The 17,588-nt window shown below is 39.2% G+C and overlaps 1 protein-coding gene across 4 annotated transcripts in view; it reads right to left on the bottom strand.

Moving 5' to 3' along the window:
• Positions 1-6,420, bottom strand: part of DIAPH2 (diaphanous related formin 2) — a 174,010-nt gene extending 167,590 nt beyond the window's left edge. For all 4 annotated transcript variants that reach the window (XM_032195988.1, XM_032195987.1, XM_032195986.1 and 1 more), the window contains exon 1: positions 6,148-6,420. In XM_032195988.1, coding sequence (XP_032051879.1) covers positions 6,148-6,270 — 123 coding nt within the window. In that variant the 5' untranslated portion in view covers positions 6,271-6,420. The remainder of the gene's footprint in view (positions 1-6,147) is intronic.
• Positions 6,421-17,588: the final 11,168 nt, after the last annotated feature.

Here is a 17,588-nt window from a genome sequence, read left to right on the forward strand (position 1 = left end):
TCTTCTTGTAACCCACCCAACTTTTTTAAGCCTTAACCTCTTCCTTCTACTGGGTAATCAGCAATCACAATGCTTATAGGATATTTGCAATACAAAAACAAAAGTTTGTACTCTAACTTGGATATTGGACACCACAATACTTCAGCTCTCAGAAAGCATCACTCCTGTATGATGAAAGCATCACTCTACAGCATGATATGCACACTGTTAGTTTTCATGGTAATTCTCTTCCGCGTTGCCTCAGTGAAATCTGGTTTGTTTGCAAAGCTTCCTGTATCGTATAGAATATCTCTACAGTTTTGTCTTACAAGTAGTAGTTCAGGAAGTTTAATTACCACAAACAGATAGGCTTATCACTGTAAGTATCACTTCATTTAAACAGTGTCAATATCAAATCACATTACAAGCTAAAGCTAGTCAGCACTAAGTATGTCCTGTTCTACCATATTAGAACCAGTGCCTGATCAGTATCCTTTTCTGCAACATAAGCAAGTTTTTTTAAGACATCAATACCAGTTGCTGGAATATCCTGACTTTGATCTAAGCACACCCAGCACCTTCTAAAACATACATATTTTAGGGGTATTTCAGGCATATACTTTAAGTGAGAATCCTCTACAGGCATTCACTGATTTTACTGAGACGCTATCATCTCAAATGTAATTTATTTTATTCATTTGCCAAAATCTTTGCTTAACATGATTCATAATTCATGAATTATGAGTCTTTTCTTATGTGTTCTTTCCTGTGCAAAAGAGCACATTCCCTCTCCACGGGAGAATGACACCCAACAGCCTGGGGTAAACAAGGTGGTGCTCCTACAGAGCACTGCCCAACAGTGACCGATACTACTGACAGCTCATTTCTGCCCTGCATTCCTGCCCTGACGTGCGTTTCCTAGCTATGTTACTCCACCCATCTGCCAAGTACACTCAGTTTACTTCTGCATTCAAGCTAATAGATAAGGCTTTTATTCCACTTTTTGACACTAGCTTGTAGCACATTAGTCAGAATCTTGGGTCCATACTTTTTGATTCATCTCAGAGCTCACACTGTTTAAAAAGACTTCAATATGAAGCATAAGTGATTTCTACTTTTAAACTAAAGTATGAGTTGCTCCTTGTAAGATGAATCATCAAAACCACGTCACCAGATCTACTTGCATTCCAATTAAATAACCTTTCTCTTACCCCTAAGGTTTTGATTTTTTTACCCCATGTTATACAAGCTGTCTCTATCAATCTACTTTTAAAGACAGCATGATACTCACACCACAGCCCTTTTCAGAAATAAAGTTTGTAGCTAAGTGAAGCATCTATCACTGAACAACTAACACACAAATCAGAAATTAACTTGGGGGTAAAGAAACATGCTTTTAGCATGATACTTAGCCACTATATGCACAGATATACTTCTATTTATGCCAATACAAAACCAAGAGGATATATTATAAAACACAATTCAGACAAAAAATACTGACCATAGTAAGTTCTAGCTAGACAGCATTCAAATAGCCAGGAAACACCACATACCCTGTTATAACATCCCTTTTCAAGCACTGATTTGTACCATCACATTTGAAAGAATCTCAGGTCTCTAGTCCTAATTGTATGTTGACCCTCAAGAAGCAGGGTCAAGATAAGATTCAAACCAAGCTGCTCAAGGCTTTGTCCAGGTTTACAGGCCATTAAAACAACCAAGGATCAATATTCCAAGTATCTCTGATCAACCAGAGCTTGATTACCCTTCAAATGATCTTTTCCCTTCAAACCTAGTCAGAATCTCTTGTTCCAGTTTATAACCACTGTTTCCCATTCTCATAGCATGAACTTCTGTAAAAAGCCTGGCTTTAAACTCCGAGAAGACTGAAGATGATGAACAACTAGAAGAGCCTTTGGGTTCAGCAAAGTTAGGAAAGCTATGTCCAATCAGATGCGACACTTTCAAGCACTTAACTGTTTCCTATGTAGCCAATAGATACTTCCAGTGTTAAGAACAACAAACAATGTCCAAGTTAAGGACTAACAAATACAAATGCCAGCAATTTCCCTGACAACCTTAGTCTGTTTCTCCTAGTACAGCAGGCATACTTTTAAACAAGCAAAACAAGCATGTTGCCAAAACCAAGCTAAGAATGTGGCTGTTCACTGTTGTCGCATGCCAGCCTATCCTCAGGGCTGGCATGAGATCACATGATTGTTTGCCAAAGCAATTTAATTTTTTCTTGCCCATTTCACTGCAAACAAAAATAATGACAAAAAAAAACTGGGCACTCATTCCCACCTCCAGTCCTTGTGACAGCACAAAATGATGTGGGAAAAAAATGAAATCGGAACTCTTCCACCAGCTGCAACGTGTCAAGGTGCTCAAACTAGGCTACCAAATTTTAATAAAATACTCCAGTTTACACACTACTAGTACTAAACTGGGAGCTAAATTCTAATTGTGCAGTTCTGTCAAATTCAACAAGTTATATTAAACTTAAATGACTTCCAAAATGACCCAAAGCAGAAAAAAAAAGAAAAATGAGTTCTAATATAGCCCATCTTCAATTATTTGTGTGTGAATATGCATCAATTTAATTATCTAACACAGAACTATTTCATAGAATTGTTTGTGTTAGAAGGGACCTTAAAGGTCACCCGGTTCCAACCCCCTGCCATAGGCAGGGACACCTCCCACCAGACCAGGTGGATAGATGATGGAAAGGCAGTGGACATGGTGAATCTTGATTTTAGTAAAGCCTTTGACACCATCTCCCACAGCATCCTCACAGCTAAACTGAAGAAGTGTGGTCTGGACAATCAGGTAGCGAGATGGACTGTGAACTGGCTGAAGCCAGAAGGTTAATGGTTAATGGGACAGAGTCAAGTTGGAGTCCTGCACCTAGTGGAGTCCCTCAAGGGTTGGTACTGGGACCAGTATTGTTCAGTATATTCATCAATGACTTGGGTGAGGGAATGGAGTGCACCATCAGCAAGTTTGGAGTGGCCGACACGCCAGAAGGCTGTGCTGCCATCCAGCAGAACCTCGACAAGTTGGAGAATTAGGTGGTGACAAACTTAATGAAATATACCAAGGGTAAGTGTAGAGTCCTGCATCTGGGTAAGAACAACCCCAGACACCAGTATAAGCTGGGGACTGTCCTGTTGGAGAGCAGTGAATGGGAGGGGGACCTGGGGGTCCTGGTGGACAGTGGGATGACCATGAGCCATCACTGTGCCCTTGTGGCCCAGAAGGCCAGTATCTTTGTGGGGTGAATTAGAAGGGGTGTGGTTAGTAGATTGAGAGAGGTTCTACTTCCCCTCTACTCCACCCTAGTGAGACCACATCTAGAATATTGCATCCAGTTCCGGGCCCCTCTGTTCAAGAAGGACAGGGAACTGCTTGAAAGAGTCCAGCACAAAGGCACGAGGATGATTAAGGGGGTGGAGCATCTCCCTTACAAGGAAAGGCTGAGGGAACTGTGTCTCTTTAGCTTAGAGAAGAGGAGACTGAGGGGTGACCTTATTAACGTTTATAAACATGTAAAAGGTGACCGTCAGGAGGATGGGGCCAGACTCTTCTTGGTGATAACCAATGACAGGACAAGGGGCAATGGGTGCAAGCTGGAACATAGGACATTCTCCTTAAATATGAAATTAAGCTTTTTCATGGTGAATGTGACAAAGCACTTGAACCACCTGCCCAGGGGAGTTGTGGAGTCTCCTTCTCTGGAGACATTCAAAACCCACTGGTTTGCGTTCCTGCGTGACGTGATTTAGGGATTCCTGCTGTGGCAGGGGATTGGACTAGATGACCTTTCAAGATCCCTTCCAATCCCTAAAATTCTGTGATTCTGTGCCCAAAGCCAATCCAGCCTGGCCTTGGGCACTGCCACAGATGGAGCTTAGCTGGGCAGCCTGGGACAGGGCCTCACCACCCTCATTGTGAAGTATTTCTTCCTTATATTTCATCTAACTCTCCCCTCTTTTATTTTAAAGCCATTGCCCTTTGTCCTAACACTACACCCCTGACAAAGAGCCCCTTCCCACCTTTCCTGTAGGCCCCTTCAGGTACTGGAAGGATGCTATAAGGTCTCCACTGAGCCTTCTTTTCTCTAGGATGAACAACCCCAGCTCTCAGCCCATCTTCATAAGAGAGGTGCTCCAGCCCCTTGATCATCTTTGTGGCCCTCCTCTGGACTCCTTCTAATACTTCCATGTCCGTCTTTAGCTGGGAGCCCCAGAGCTGAATGTAGTGCTCCAGGTGGGGTCTCATGAGAGCAGAGCAGAGGGGGACAATCCCCTCCCTTGCCCTGCCAGATATGCTGCTTTGGATGCAGCCCAGGGTATGTTTGGCTTTCTGGGCTGCAAGCGTAGATTGTTGGCTCATATCAAGCTTCTCATCAACCAACACCCCCAGGTCCTTCTCATCAGGTCTCTCAACCCACTCTTTGCCCAGCCTGGATTAGTGCTTGGGATTACCCCAACCCAGGTCCAGGACTTTGTGAAATTCAGCATGGCCAAATGAAGAGTTTGCACAAGCCCACCTGTCACACCTGACACGGTCCCTGCAAATGGCAGCCCTTTCCTCCAGCGTATCAAAAACTTTATTTACACTGATTTGTAATTCAAACCATCTTTTTCATTACTAGTGCCTCCGAAGTCTAGTCTTACTGGCATTTTTTCTTGATTGACTGGGAGTAAATGAGGCTTTGCACCTTTTAAAAGACAAAAATGAAGAAACCTACATCATTATACTGAACCACATCAAGCACTGCTGCCTCCCTTTTACCTTCAGACGGACATGGATATGAAGCAGAAAACCTGCATCTCCTCCTAGAATCCCTTCCCCCCCCCCCCCCAAAAAAAAAAAAAAAAAAAAAAAAAAAAAAAACACTTTGGCTTTCCCAGCTCCACCTCTTCTGGAGCCACAGACAAACTTTTTTTTTTTTTAAATCATTTCCCCTAAAGGGTATATATACAAGCAGCTTTTCTAGCTAGTTTAGGTACAAAGTTTGTTTTTATTCATACTGTATAAGGAAGTAAGAGCTTGTTCCTAGTAACACCATTAAAGAAAATAAAACAGCATATTTGGTTATGTTCCCTTAAGATAGTCACCCTTAGTACAGAGTTCAAGTTATTTAATGTTTTTTTCTGACATCCTTTTAAATAATCACCACTTTCAGTATATTTTAATGCATTATACATTATGGATTTATTATCTTCCCTCCATGCATTCCAATTGAGTTTTCAACGAGAAAAAAAAGAAGAGGAGTTTCCAGGCTAATCAGCCCAAGGTTCTTCCATACTATACCTGAGAAGAGGACTGCAAGGTGGGAGCACACAGGTATTAACTAAGTTTTACTATTACCTGTGAAAAGCCATGCAAGACTATACAATGAAGTTTGTAACTAGGACTATATTCACTATGAAGAGTCCAGTAAGCATTAGCATCCACTACACCACTTTTCTGGAAATCCAATCAGAAGGCTAAGGTAAAATACGTTACTTCAATATAAGCCCAAATAAGTGTGAGTACAGAAATTAACGATACAAAGTAAACACCAATGCAGTAACCATTTCTGCTGCTCCCACATTTATAACTTGCGATATACTGCAGGGCTGTTGGCTGTGAAATGCACCTGTGTTTCAGGTTATCAGGTAGAATCCATAGCCCTAAAGAGGATTTGTGCACTCAAAAGCTGGCCTCTACCGATTACAAAAAAAAAAAAAAAAAAAAAAAAAGGAAATGGAGAATTTCCAAAAATTTTCTTGCCCGCGCACCACCGCCCCCAAAAAGCGCTACAAAACCGCATTAATTCCGTAGTTCCCTCGGGAAGCACGCGGCTGGCATCAGCACCGCCGACGCGCTGGGTGCTCCCGCAGCCTCTCCCCGCCCGGGCGGCCCCAGCTGCGCCCGGCCCCGGCCCCGGCCCCGCCAGGCCCGCAGCGCGCCCCCTTCCAGCTGTCACCGGTCCCTACGGCAGCGCCCCAGACCTCGCGGGCTGTTTTATTGTTATTATTGTTATTTCTGTTATCTCTAAGCCTGCCGTTCCCACGGCCCCGGCCGCCCGCCGGGCCCCACGTCCTCCCACCGGGAAGCCGCAGGGCGGCGGCCGGCCGCCTCCCCCGCCCGCCTTCCTCGTTCCCCGCCGCCCCTCACCAGCTTGGGCTTGTTCCGGCTCTCCTCCTCCGCGGCGCGCCCGCCCCGCTTCGGGTTCATCCTGCCGGAGCCCAAGGGCTCCTCGCCGCCGCCGCCAGCGCCCGGGGCCCCTTGGCCCTCCATCCTCCCGCCGACTCGGCGCTAAGCACCCTTCTTCCGTAGCCGGGGCCGCGTCCTCAAGGCCCCATGGGGCCGCCGCGCGCGCGGCCGGGCGTTTCCTCGTCCCCTCCCCGGCGCAGCCGGAGCAGTTCCTGGAGCCGCTGCCCCGCCGCCGCCTCCCTCGGCGCAGGCGCGCGCGCAGCGGGCCGCCCTTGTTGCGCATGAGTCGGGGCGCGGCGCATGCTCTGGCAGCGCGGGCGGGAGGGCGCTGGGGTGGGGTGGCGGCGCCCGGCTAGGAAATGGCGGAGCGCGGGGCTGCGGGACGGCGCTGGGAAGGGGAAGCCAAGCTGACTGGCGCCGTGCTGGGGTTGTGCGGAGGGCTCCTAGCTCAGCCCTGCCTCAGACGGGTTGTTGGGAGAAGGAGAGGCGGAGTCTGCTGCCTGGCACGACCGGGAAGAGCTGGGGTGGCCGGAGCCCGCTGTGGTAGCAGGGGCTCCTGAGAACATGGGGCGGCAGGCGATGGCTGGGGCAGGAGGGATTCGCCCGTAAACCCCGGCCTCGGCGGCCTCTGCTTCACGCAGCAGCGCTGGGCCCCATGCACAAGCGCTGACACTTCCCACGCAGGGTTTTTCACGACATGATTGTGGCTTCAGCATGTTTCCCTGTGTCTTATTTTAGAAACACACTATGCACGGCAGTTAACTGTGCTCCCTTTTGAGGCTTGTACACATGTTCATGTTTGATAACATCAAAAGAAACTGCTTGAAGTCTTTCTTTACAGTAGAGATTCCATTTGGCTGGGCCTCATGGATGTCCCTGTATTAACAGAAGTATTATTAAAACAACAACCACAAAAATATGTTGGCATAACTGAACGTATGTTTGTTAAAGTATACCAGGAAAACAAACAAAATGTGGTGGTGTGATGGGATAAGGACAATCCACAAATCTTTGGAGTCCACATCTAGATAAAAACCTGTTACTTCACTGACCTCTAACAAAAGAGTAGTGCCAATTCATGTAATTAAAGCATGCCTGATTCATGAGATTCATGTAGCAGTCTTGCATTTCTTTAGACTCCCCAAGAATAGCTTCAGTACCAGATGAAATAATAATAAAAAAAATACAACAGTGGAAGCCTGTAGACAAAATCTGACAATGCCATCTTTCAAATAAAATCGCTGGTCTAAAACTTGTAGGACTCTTAATATCTGAGTAAAATCTTTGCAGAAGTTTAAAGGCCTTAGACTTAGCCAGCTCAGTGAAGGTACTCAAATCCAAACTTCCCTTGGGCATGTGACTTCTTAGTACACATTCTCTTCTGATCTTATTTTTCTTATTTTCATAGTACGTGTTTGGACACAGTTTATGCTACCTTAACTACACAGAATTTCCAAACTAATCAAGTAATCATGAATTTAAACACTTGTTTCTCATGACAAGCAGTAAGTTATTTCAAGCAACATCAGTGTAACATCATTCTACAGCAACAGTTTAACAACAATTTTGCCAGTTTTGGTTAAAAAAAAAAAAATCATATCTGTTTTCCTCAGTGAGCTCTAATGCCCATTTGGCTTTGTTTCTGTGCTATCTTAATTGTATTAAGCAGCAACCATAAATAGAGGAGAAAGGTAGTCTTTGTAGAGTCAGAGCAAACAATTTCTAATTGCCTGATGTTTCTGTACACAAATTTAGGAGTTTGAATTAAAACTTTGCAGCACTATTTGTTCAGCATAACTAAAATATTCAAGAACATTGTTTTACGCAAATATTCTGAGTTTGCCATGAAGCTAACTGCTTTAGTCAAGTCTTCTCCAGTGAAACTTAGATCGGACTAAGCTCTAAGATAAAAAAGCAGCAGGCAAAACATTACAAAAAATACCTCACAGGATTAGCAAAAACAAGTATACATGGCAGAGCTCAAAAGATCAACCAATTGTACATTTAAGCTTGGAGTTAATTTAATTTTAGGTGGAGTAAAAGAGATTACATATGTGATCTTTCTAAACAAAAGAAGAGAAAATGCACTGAATTCAGGTTTAGGGACTATGCATATTAAATTGAAAATAAACCCCAAAATATTTACTACTTCAAGGGCTGTTAGGCAGTAGTAGCTGTACTGTGACTAAGTGGAGAAAAGATGTGCAGCCATCAGGCTGCTACTCCACAAGTAGTCATACTTCCTCTTCCTACTGCCATTTGCTGCTCTCCTGGAATAAATGTCTGGCTAGTTAGCACAACTATTTTTTTTCCTCTTTCACCTCCAACTTACAAATATTTAGCAAATCTCCCCATAGAGCGCTCAGCTCAGGTCATTGAGTTGTACTTACATTGCTACAGGATTTTCTGGAGGCTGCTTTTGAATAGATTACTATAAATCAAGCACTACTGGGATGACTTCAGTCTCCTCAGCACAAGTTAAAGCCAACCATATTCTTTTTGACAATATTTTTAGTTATACTCCAGAATGTCAGTATTCCTATTATTTTTTCTTGTTTCAAGGACTAAGAAACAAGTATTCAGTATATATAAATTAACAACTTACAAGCATGTAAACTCTGCAAGCAATTTTAAGCAAAAGGAATGAGGTGATAAAATGCAATGATCCCAGTTAGGAAAATATAAATGGAAAAGCCCCTCTGCAGGAAAATATATAGAACAAACAAAACAACAAAATGTAATAACAGCAAACAGAAAACCACAACTGTGCTTAAGGCAACCAGACGAACCTCAGATCATTTTGGCAGTTGGTTTGCAATACAGTGTTTTGGCCCATCTCCGAGAGCAACATAGTATGGCCTAAGGGTGGAAACTAGTATTTGTACAAATTGTTATTAACTTCACTTCATCTCTGAAGAAAAATTAGTAATACATTTATTAAAAATTGTTTTGCAATATTAAAAATATGTAGCTACAGAAGGTCACTGCTATGTGGGTGGTAACATTTCTTTGTGGTTTCTCAAGTAATCTCAGCCACTTAACAGCTACATGACAGAAAATGACATCTATATAAAAAGAAAAAACAAACAAACAAAAAAAGATTGTCTTACAGCAAAATGATCATTGACTGATAAACATGAGATATTTTGAGACTTCAACATGCTATTTTATACATGAATTTAAACAAATCTTTTTGAAGATGACTGTTGGATCCAGCAATGTAAGAACTTAACATTCTTAACACTCTCCCTTTAGACATATGAAAAAATACAGCTGTACAAGTTTACAGAAGCCACATACTGCAAAAATATCTGAAAAAAAATAAAGGGTTCTGAGTTTATGAGTTATAAATTCAAAGACAGAATTTCCATTTACCAGTGATGACACAGGCTTCTGCTTAAAATAGCCATTCTAAAATAGCTGCAGTCAACTGATCACCAAACACGCTACTTAAGTTTTAGTCCTGGAAAAAATGTTCTATTCTACAGTGGTGTAGTCTTGAAGAAATAAGTTAACAAGCTTGAAACCTATGTCCTAACTGTAGAGGGTGGCAGAAGTTGGAATGGAGAAAGGGGAAAAAAAAAAAAGGAATTGTTCTGCATATAACCACAAGAGAAAACAAACTGTATTTAACTTAACCACAAACAGGAAACATGCTTCTAAGTCACCCACTAGTATGTATTTAAGCTTTTCATCCAGAATCCATGTATCATTAGCACAAACACTGTACAACGCAAGATATACCACAATCCTTCAACTACTCATATACAACTGTAGACTTTTTTCAATGTATTGTTTCCACTCCTGATCATCATCACAGCAGTCAGTTTTCACTTTCCTGTCCCTGTTAAATGGATTGCAAAGTGATCTGTGTTAAAATTTAGCTTATTTAAAAATGACTAACCTCACTCAACAATCCTTGATTTTGCCTATCATAAGGTCTCAGAAATACCTAGCTTTTCTTTTGTATCAGTGCAGGTAAAAGTGCGCGTAAATTCCCAATATTATTCAGCTGTTCCTTCCAGGAATTCAAGACCCTCTCTAATCTGGCTCAGTTGCGTAATCTAGACTCTGACTGCTTACAAAATTGCTAAATTGTGAGGAACAGCGGAACAGCTGTGAGAGACTATAAAAGAGAGCCAAAGGAAAAAAAAAAAAAAAAAAGCAGAATTGCAGCTTGAGATTGGGTTGATTCTGGTTTTAGGATTAAAAAACAAAAATGCTAATATGGAAGTACTTAAAATCCCCACTGAAAACACTAGGGACTTAATGGAATGTAGTTACATAGTGGTAGTAAGGTTGTGTTATTGCAAACAATGAAAATAGTACTTCATCTCCCTTACTTCTGCTTTTTTATTCTCCAAGGATTTTTTCTGAGTGTTTTACAAGCATAGTGGCTGTACTAATCTTCTCATGGTAACTTGTTAACTTTAAGCTACTTTATTACGTGTGATAACCTCGACATGATTTTATTACATTTTGAAGTTGCATTCGTATTCTGTTCAACCCATCTCTTGGTTTTTGGTGGGAAATGTTACAATGTGACTGAAGCAGTGATGTACAATGTATTTTAGAGCTATCAGCTTGTATTATTTAAGTACAGAAAGCAATGTGTACTGGATGTGTTTCCATAGAAAGTGTCAGGTTGTGGTGTTTTTCATTTCATAACAGCAAAAAAGCTTTTCTGGATTTCATTGCTTTTAAAGAAACCAGTTGATACATTGATAAATGTTTTTGTTTATTTCTGGTCCTTTTTGGGTCTTAGTGGTACTTGAAACTGATATTTGTAGGCCATTCTGTGAGTTTACACCTTCTAAATGGCGTTGCTGTTTTGATTAGCTGTATATTCCTATTTAACAAACCTAATGTAGATGTAAAAAGCTTAATTTTCTTAAAAGCTTGTAAGTAATTGATAAAGCAATTTTGTTAGTATGATTCAAATCTTCCTTTTCATCCTTTGTGTTTTAACGGTCTAATCTTAGTATAAGTTTATTAGTCATGGTTAGCCAATTAAATTAATTCCTGAAATTACTTCTTGAAAACAAATCAGCGCTTTAACAAAACTAATTATTTTTCTTTATTTCTTGTAAATGAATGCATGTCACAAGACAGTATCTACAGGTAAGAATCTGTACTTTTAACTTATTGAGTAGTAGTTGCTACTAGTAGCAGTATATTGAAATGAACTGCAGTGTTAGTTTGTAAGTGTAGGAAAAATAGTAAAAGAGTTCATGTAGTGAACTCAGATTCTGTCCTGAAACAATCTAACTGCTACATCCTTCTAATCGAAGGAAGGTGTCATTATCTGAACCTACAATAAAACAGTCTTTCTTTCAGAGGAATGATGGCAAAAGTATTGATAGTTTTCCAGTCTCTCTTAACAGTGTAATTTAATGATGATGTTTTCTTGTTGGGCATTGACAGACATTCAGGCAGGCTTGAGTGGGTGTGACAGTGCATACCCTGAAAGCGGATTCACATTGTTTATACATTAGGAATAGCAGTCTTTAATTTCTGCATATACAGGTATTGCAAATTCCTTGTTTCTCTGGATTGTATAAAGCACCATGTTTCCTGTTTGTTTTTCTAGCAATATGCAAGTATATTTATTTGTATCTAGTACCTGGTTAAACAAGCACTGACTGTGAGCTTGTTCCAACAGGCTAAGGCAGGTTAAGAATTCTGATGTATCAAAGTTACCCAACATCACCTTTGTCTTACTGAAAAAGCCGTGAGTCAGTATATTACAAATAGCAATGACATCATGTTGCTTAAACTCTGAACTGATTAGTTGGAGTTCATGTGATCCTCAGTATTAAGGCACACCTAAACAAGCTAACATAGTGGAGCATTCTGTAGGAACTTTGAAAACACTGCTTTTGCAGTACATCTTACAGCGCTTACTTTTTCCTGTTACCCTTTTAGGAGAGGTCTTTGTGGTTGCCTTTATGACAGAAAAAGAATTCTGTAAAAACTAGGCTTCAGAACATAGTACTTGTGTTTTTCTGTGTATTTCTTGTGTGATGAGTCACTAAATCAGTTAATGTAGTCGTATAGTCACTTGTTTATGGTTGAACAGGCTCAAGTTAAAAATACTTTAATTATATGAATGCTTAAATAAGGGGAAAGACATAATTGGGAACAACTCCCAGGTTTCTTTAAAAACTGAGACATTATTTTAAGTTTTATAATACATCTTTTTTTGAGACTCAGGTGCTATGTCAGTTATGTCATGCTCCCTGAAATCGTCAACAGTAACTTCCATAGTCTTCAATAGTATTCTATTTATTGTCATAGGAGAGCTAATCAACTAAACATTCTTCAGCTGCTAAATACAGCCAACAAGCTGCTTATGAGTCAAGACTGGAAGATAATTCTGCTGCATATAAGTACAAACTTCATTGGCTAGCTGTCATGTTCCCTGTGTGAACAAATACCAACATCTTTGGCCTTTTTTTTTTTGGCATTCTAGGTTAACATTCTGGTGAGCCATGTTTTCAGTAGTTTGTAGTAAGCTTATACTTGTTAAGGACTGCAATTGTCATACAATCATTCTAGAGTATAATGCACAGCAAGCTTGGAAATTTACACTGCTATATCCGTGGCTACTTACTAATTAGCCTTTCAAATGTTCATGAATCTAATTTCCATACAGAGCAGCAGTTCAGGGCAAGTTACTAGATAAACACAGTGATTACCTGAAAACAGAGCTACATAATTTTATAGCAGTTTTGAAAATTTTTGCATTTTGTTGCACTTATATTAGGGAGGAACGCTGCATTGTAAACTCGTACTTTTACTTTAAGGGACATGAGGTATGAGTGCTACTTAACCTCTTTATAGAGACTCTGAAATTACTTTCTGCCAATTACAGTAGTTATGGAAAAACAAACTTTTTTCTTTTGTCATTTATTTCTATTAATTCTTTTATATTCAATAAATAAATAAATAAAATAGAAAAGGCGCTCATTGTCAACTGCTTGGTAGAATTCCTTAAATCTAATACTGACTTTGAAAGATAAGTGATCACTCAAGTATGTCCAATGCTCACACTTACTTCTGTGTAAATTTTATGTATAAAATAAGCTATCATAATAAGAAGCTTGCTATCATATCAGATTAGTGGATCAAGAGTACTCTACAGCTAAGCAGCTGCACACTTAGTTGAGATAAAGGAAACCATCATTGTTTATTTGGAGCTTTGGAGCATGTTATAACGCTGTTTTTCCTGTATAGTAATGCATAGTCAGTAGCCATGAACAAACTAGCAGCCTGATGGATATCAAATGAGGAAAAAAATTAGTTATATTGGCAACCTGTTTCAGAGCTGTTTTTATCTTAGAGTTTACATTTGTCTGAGATGTACTGACCTGCTTCTTTCAAGAGCTATTAAAATTTCTCCAGTGTGAAGTGAAACTTATCTCACTTCAGAAATACATCTGTGCTGACTCATCAGTGGGGCAGAACTGTTCCATCCTTTAGATCTGTTTGTTATAACATATGCTGAGTTCACAGCAGCTGCATAGCTTTCCAAACTGTGATGAAAGATGAGAGAAGGAACAGTAGAATGGGAGAACCTAATCTCTGAAGGTTTAGGGATCTTTTGAATGTGGGCTTCCCATAGCTACCTTGCTTAGAAAAAGTTGATATTCTTTGGCAATCCCTGGCTGCAGTTCTGTTTTCTAGCTCTCAGCTTCTCCTGGTTTTGGCTGCTCCTGGCATTGCCCATTTAGTCAAAGAATTCACTGTATTGTGCCTTTAATGAAGCCAGTTTTCTTGTGAAATGACAGCACCATTATGCGGTTTTCATGCAACTGGCACACCAAATGCATTCAACTAGTGTCACAGTAAAAGAACATCATTGTAAGGGGAGACCAGGGAGGTAGTACCTTTTTTTTTTTTTTTTTTTTTTTTTTTTTTTGGGGTGGGGAGGGAAATCAAAACGTAAATGTTAAATGTCACAAGCACATGCTGGACCTATGTGAATAATAAAGAACAAGTATTTATAAAAAGAAAGTATTTGTACTTTACATAATTTTTCCTGGGGTTTTGTGTGCGCTTTTTTTGTGTATTTTTACTTCTAGCTAAATACATCAGAATGTAAAAAGAAGTGCTTTCTTAGTAGATAAACTTAATATTATGAAAAATGTAACAAGTTTACCACACAGCCTGCAGAAAACAGGAAACAGCTTTTTGTCATACTTCCTTTTTTGAAGGAATGCTTCATCATGACACCACTGAGTATTAAACATTAATTTGTCAGCTGTGGCCAATGACCAGTTTTGCACACTGAAGTAAATGGGTACAGGCAAAGTGGTTTCAGCTGCTGGAATGGCAAATTTTTTTTTTCCACCATCAGAATAATTAAGTTATTTGGTTCATCTTTGTGCATCTACAGGAACTAAAAGGAAACTTTCAGTAGTGCCAGTGATCTTTGTACAAATATAAGAATTGCTGTTTACTGGATCTTCAGGTAATGACACCTTATAAGAAAAGGTTAAGTGCTCTGTTTACTGCAGGATCACTAAATGTTGTGTTTTTAATAACACAGCTAAAAGAGCAAAATAAATGTCACTGAGCATCAGCTTTATTTTAAAACATTAAAGTGACTGCTTTGTAGAAATGCTCTACTTAAAACACTGTATTTCAGTTGTCTGACAAGTATAAGTTCACGGAATGCTTCTGTTAGAAGAAACACAGGTTTCTGCAGTCAGTTAACACACTTTGTGCCATGTCTACATTTCAGTTTGAAATGTGTTAGATATTGAATACCAGTGGTTGAGAGCCTCTGACTCCGTGATGCACACGTTCACTTACCCACTACGTATGGTAAGATACTGTGTGATTTAAAAGGCAATTTCAGATTTCTATCTGATCTAATTTGTGCATCTTTGAAGTAAAGGATATTGTTTTAACTTGTATTTGGCAGCAGCGGTATACCAATTGTTAACAATAACAGGTTTGCTTAGCGAGTCTTGCGTGTACCTACAAATGAGTAGAGTGAAAGGGAGGTAGCTAGCATTTACTGTCAGTACCCTTCAAACACTGAGTGATGACTAGTATGTCAATTAAAACATGAGTGAATGCAGCTAATCATGTCCTGTTTTATATTTCTGAGGCTGAAACACAGACAAGTCTGACTCATCATAAACACTCCAGAAAAGCTATTAAAGGAAGCTGCATTAGATCTGTTTGTGTGTGGAATTCCTAAAGAACTTGTTTGGTGGGAGTGAGGGAGAATGCACAGCTTCCAAAAGAGATTTTGAAGGCAAAAGCATAATGGTATTTATTTAAAAAAAAAAAAAAAAAAAAAAAAGACTCTAAAAACACAACATTCAACAAATGGAAAACATTTTCTTTATTAGAAAACAAAATGTACATGTATTTTATTTCTACTTTTCTGAATGCTCTGCTTAATTTAATTCATTTTCACATTAAGACTGAACAAATACTTTTCTCTGCTTTGAAAACAAGTGTGCATACATGCTTCATTCTGCATTGGCTCTTCACAGATAAGGCTTTTACTTCCCAGACTTCATTAAGCAGTCAGTTGAGCAAGCTAAATGTGTTCCAAGTAGTAATGGATACTTACTCCATGTAAGTACAACAAGATTATGAGATACTGAAATGCTGAGTACTTAACTGGCATGGTATCATTTATATTACAAATAAATCTATCAGGTAAATAATTCATATGTTTAAAATAGCAACATATCTCCTAGCTGTTAATAGTGTAGTTCTGGGTCACTAGATGTGTTTTTTGTTGTTGTTGTTTTCTACTTCAAGCCTTGTATCTTCGGTTCTATCTCTGAGACGATCTTAGCCTTTTCAGAAAATAAATGCCTCCTGTAAGTTTTTTGTTTGTTTGTTTGTTTTTAAGCTGGAATAAAAAATAGGCAGAAAGCTTTCATCAGAATATTTGTGAAATACAAGTACATTATTTTAAGCTAGTTTAAACACATTAAACACATTGTTTGTTTTGTAAAATTCTAGGTTGTTATGCTTAGATAATTTTGCAAAACTTGCCTTGTTTTCTTCAAGTTCAGACTGCAGTTGTTCAAATATAAGCAAGCTTAGATTTAAATAAGTCTTGCTTTGAGAACTTTAATGTCACTAAAATTACAACAAAACAAAGGAAATAAAAGGAAAAATAACTTTATGAGTAGCAGAATTCATGAAGTCTGGCTTTGTTAAATTTGTCATCTTCACATTGTAATATCCAACGTATAAACTTTGCAACTTTGTCAGATTTTAAAGGCTTTTGAAACTTTTGAAAGGTATAAACTTTGAGGCATAAAGGACAAATCTATTCTATTGCTTTTTCCTTGCAAGTACAATTTACCATGGCTTTTTTTCACTATCTTGCTGACTATTTTCAAAGACACTGTAAAAGTTGTCTTCTAAGATTTTCTTTAAACTGGAATGAGAATTTAAAATAAAAGGAAGAAGAAGAACACAATTTCTTTCTTTGTAACACTAGTAGTTCAAAAACAGGTAAGGAAGTTCTTCCTGATAGTAATCTGAAGAGTTCTGGTCTGGCAGAATCAGCAAAAGGTTTGTACCATAAATTGGATAGGGTTTCTACTGTCTTATGTTATTTGCTTATAATGGTGTTTTCTAAATAATTGAGGATAACTTGTGTTTTTTAAGAAAACAAAAAAATCTGTAGAACACTTAATAAGCAGTGATGACACTAATACGTATCACAAAGAATAATATTGAAGATGATCTGACCTTCATCAGTGTTCATGTTACTATCTGAAGCACATTCTCACTTATTTTTCTCATAGTGATCCAAGAACTTTCTCTGGATTCTCTCATTAATATTGTTGAATGTACTGAGTCAACAATAAGAATGCATTTATTTATTTTGCCTTCGCTTTTAATTAGGTGGGATATACAATCCCAATATGACTTGGGTACTTTATCATAATGAAAGATATGTAATAATGTCCTGAAATACAGAGCCAGAAATGCACATGAGAAATGAATCAACTCACCTGTGTTTTGTAATTCATGGGACAGTGAGGGCGATTCATAGTATGTGAAGAGAGAATGGATCACCGTGGAGTTTACCGTAAGTACATCAATGAGGCCTTGAGATACTGTCCCAGTCAGTGAATTAGCTTGTTTTTAAAAGAGGATAAGAGAAATCAACTGCGTGGGGTCATTGTGGGAGGGGGAGAATAGAACAGAGGGAATAGGTGACACATTCCATTTAAAAAGTAATCGTTCTATAATCAAATAATGAAAGTAAAGAATATATTTCCAAGTCAATCTTTTTGCTGGTGAGGTTATTTTTTTTTAATTTAAAGCTTAATTTTTGATTGACTTTATACTTGAAAAGCCAAATTCAAACCCTTGGAAGAAGACCTTGTATACCAGTAAACAAATTCTGTTTT

Source organism: Aythya fuligula, chromosome 13 (genome assembly GCF_009819795.1).
Source record: "Aythya fuligula isolate bAytFul2 chromosome 13, bAytFul2.pri, whole genome shotgun sequence".
Classification (NCBI taxonomy): Eukaryota; Metazoa; Chordata; class Aves; order Anseriformes; family Anatidae; genus Aythya; species Aythya fuligula.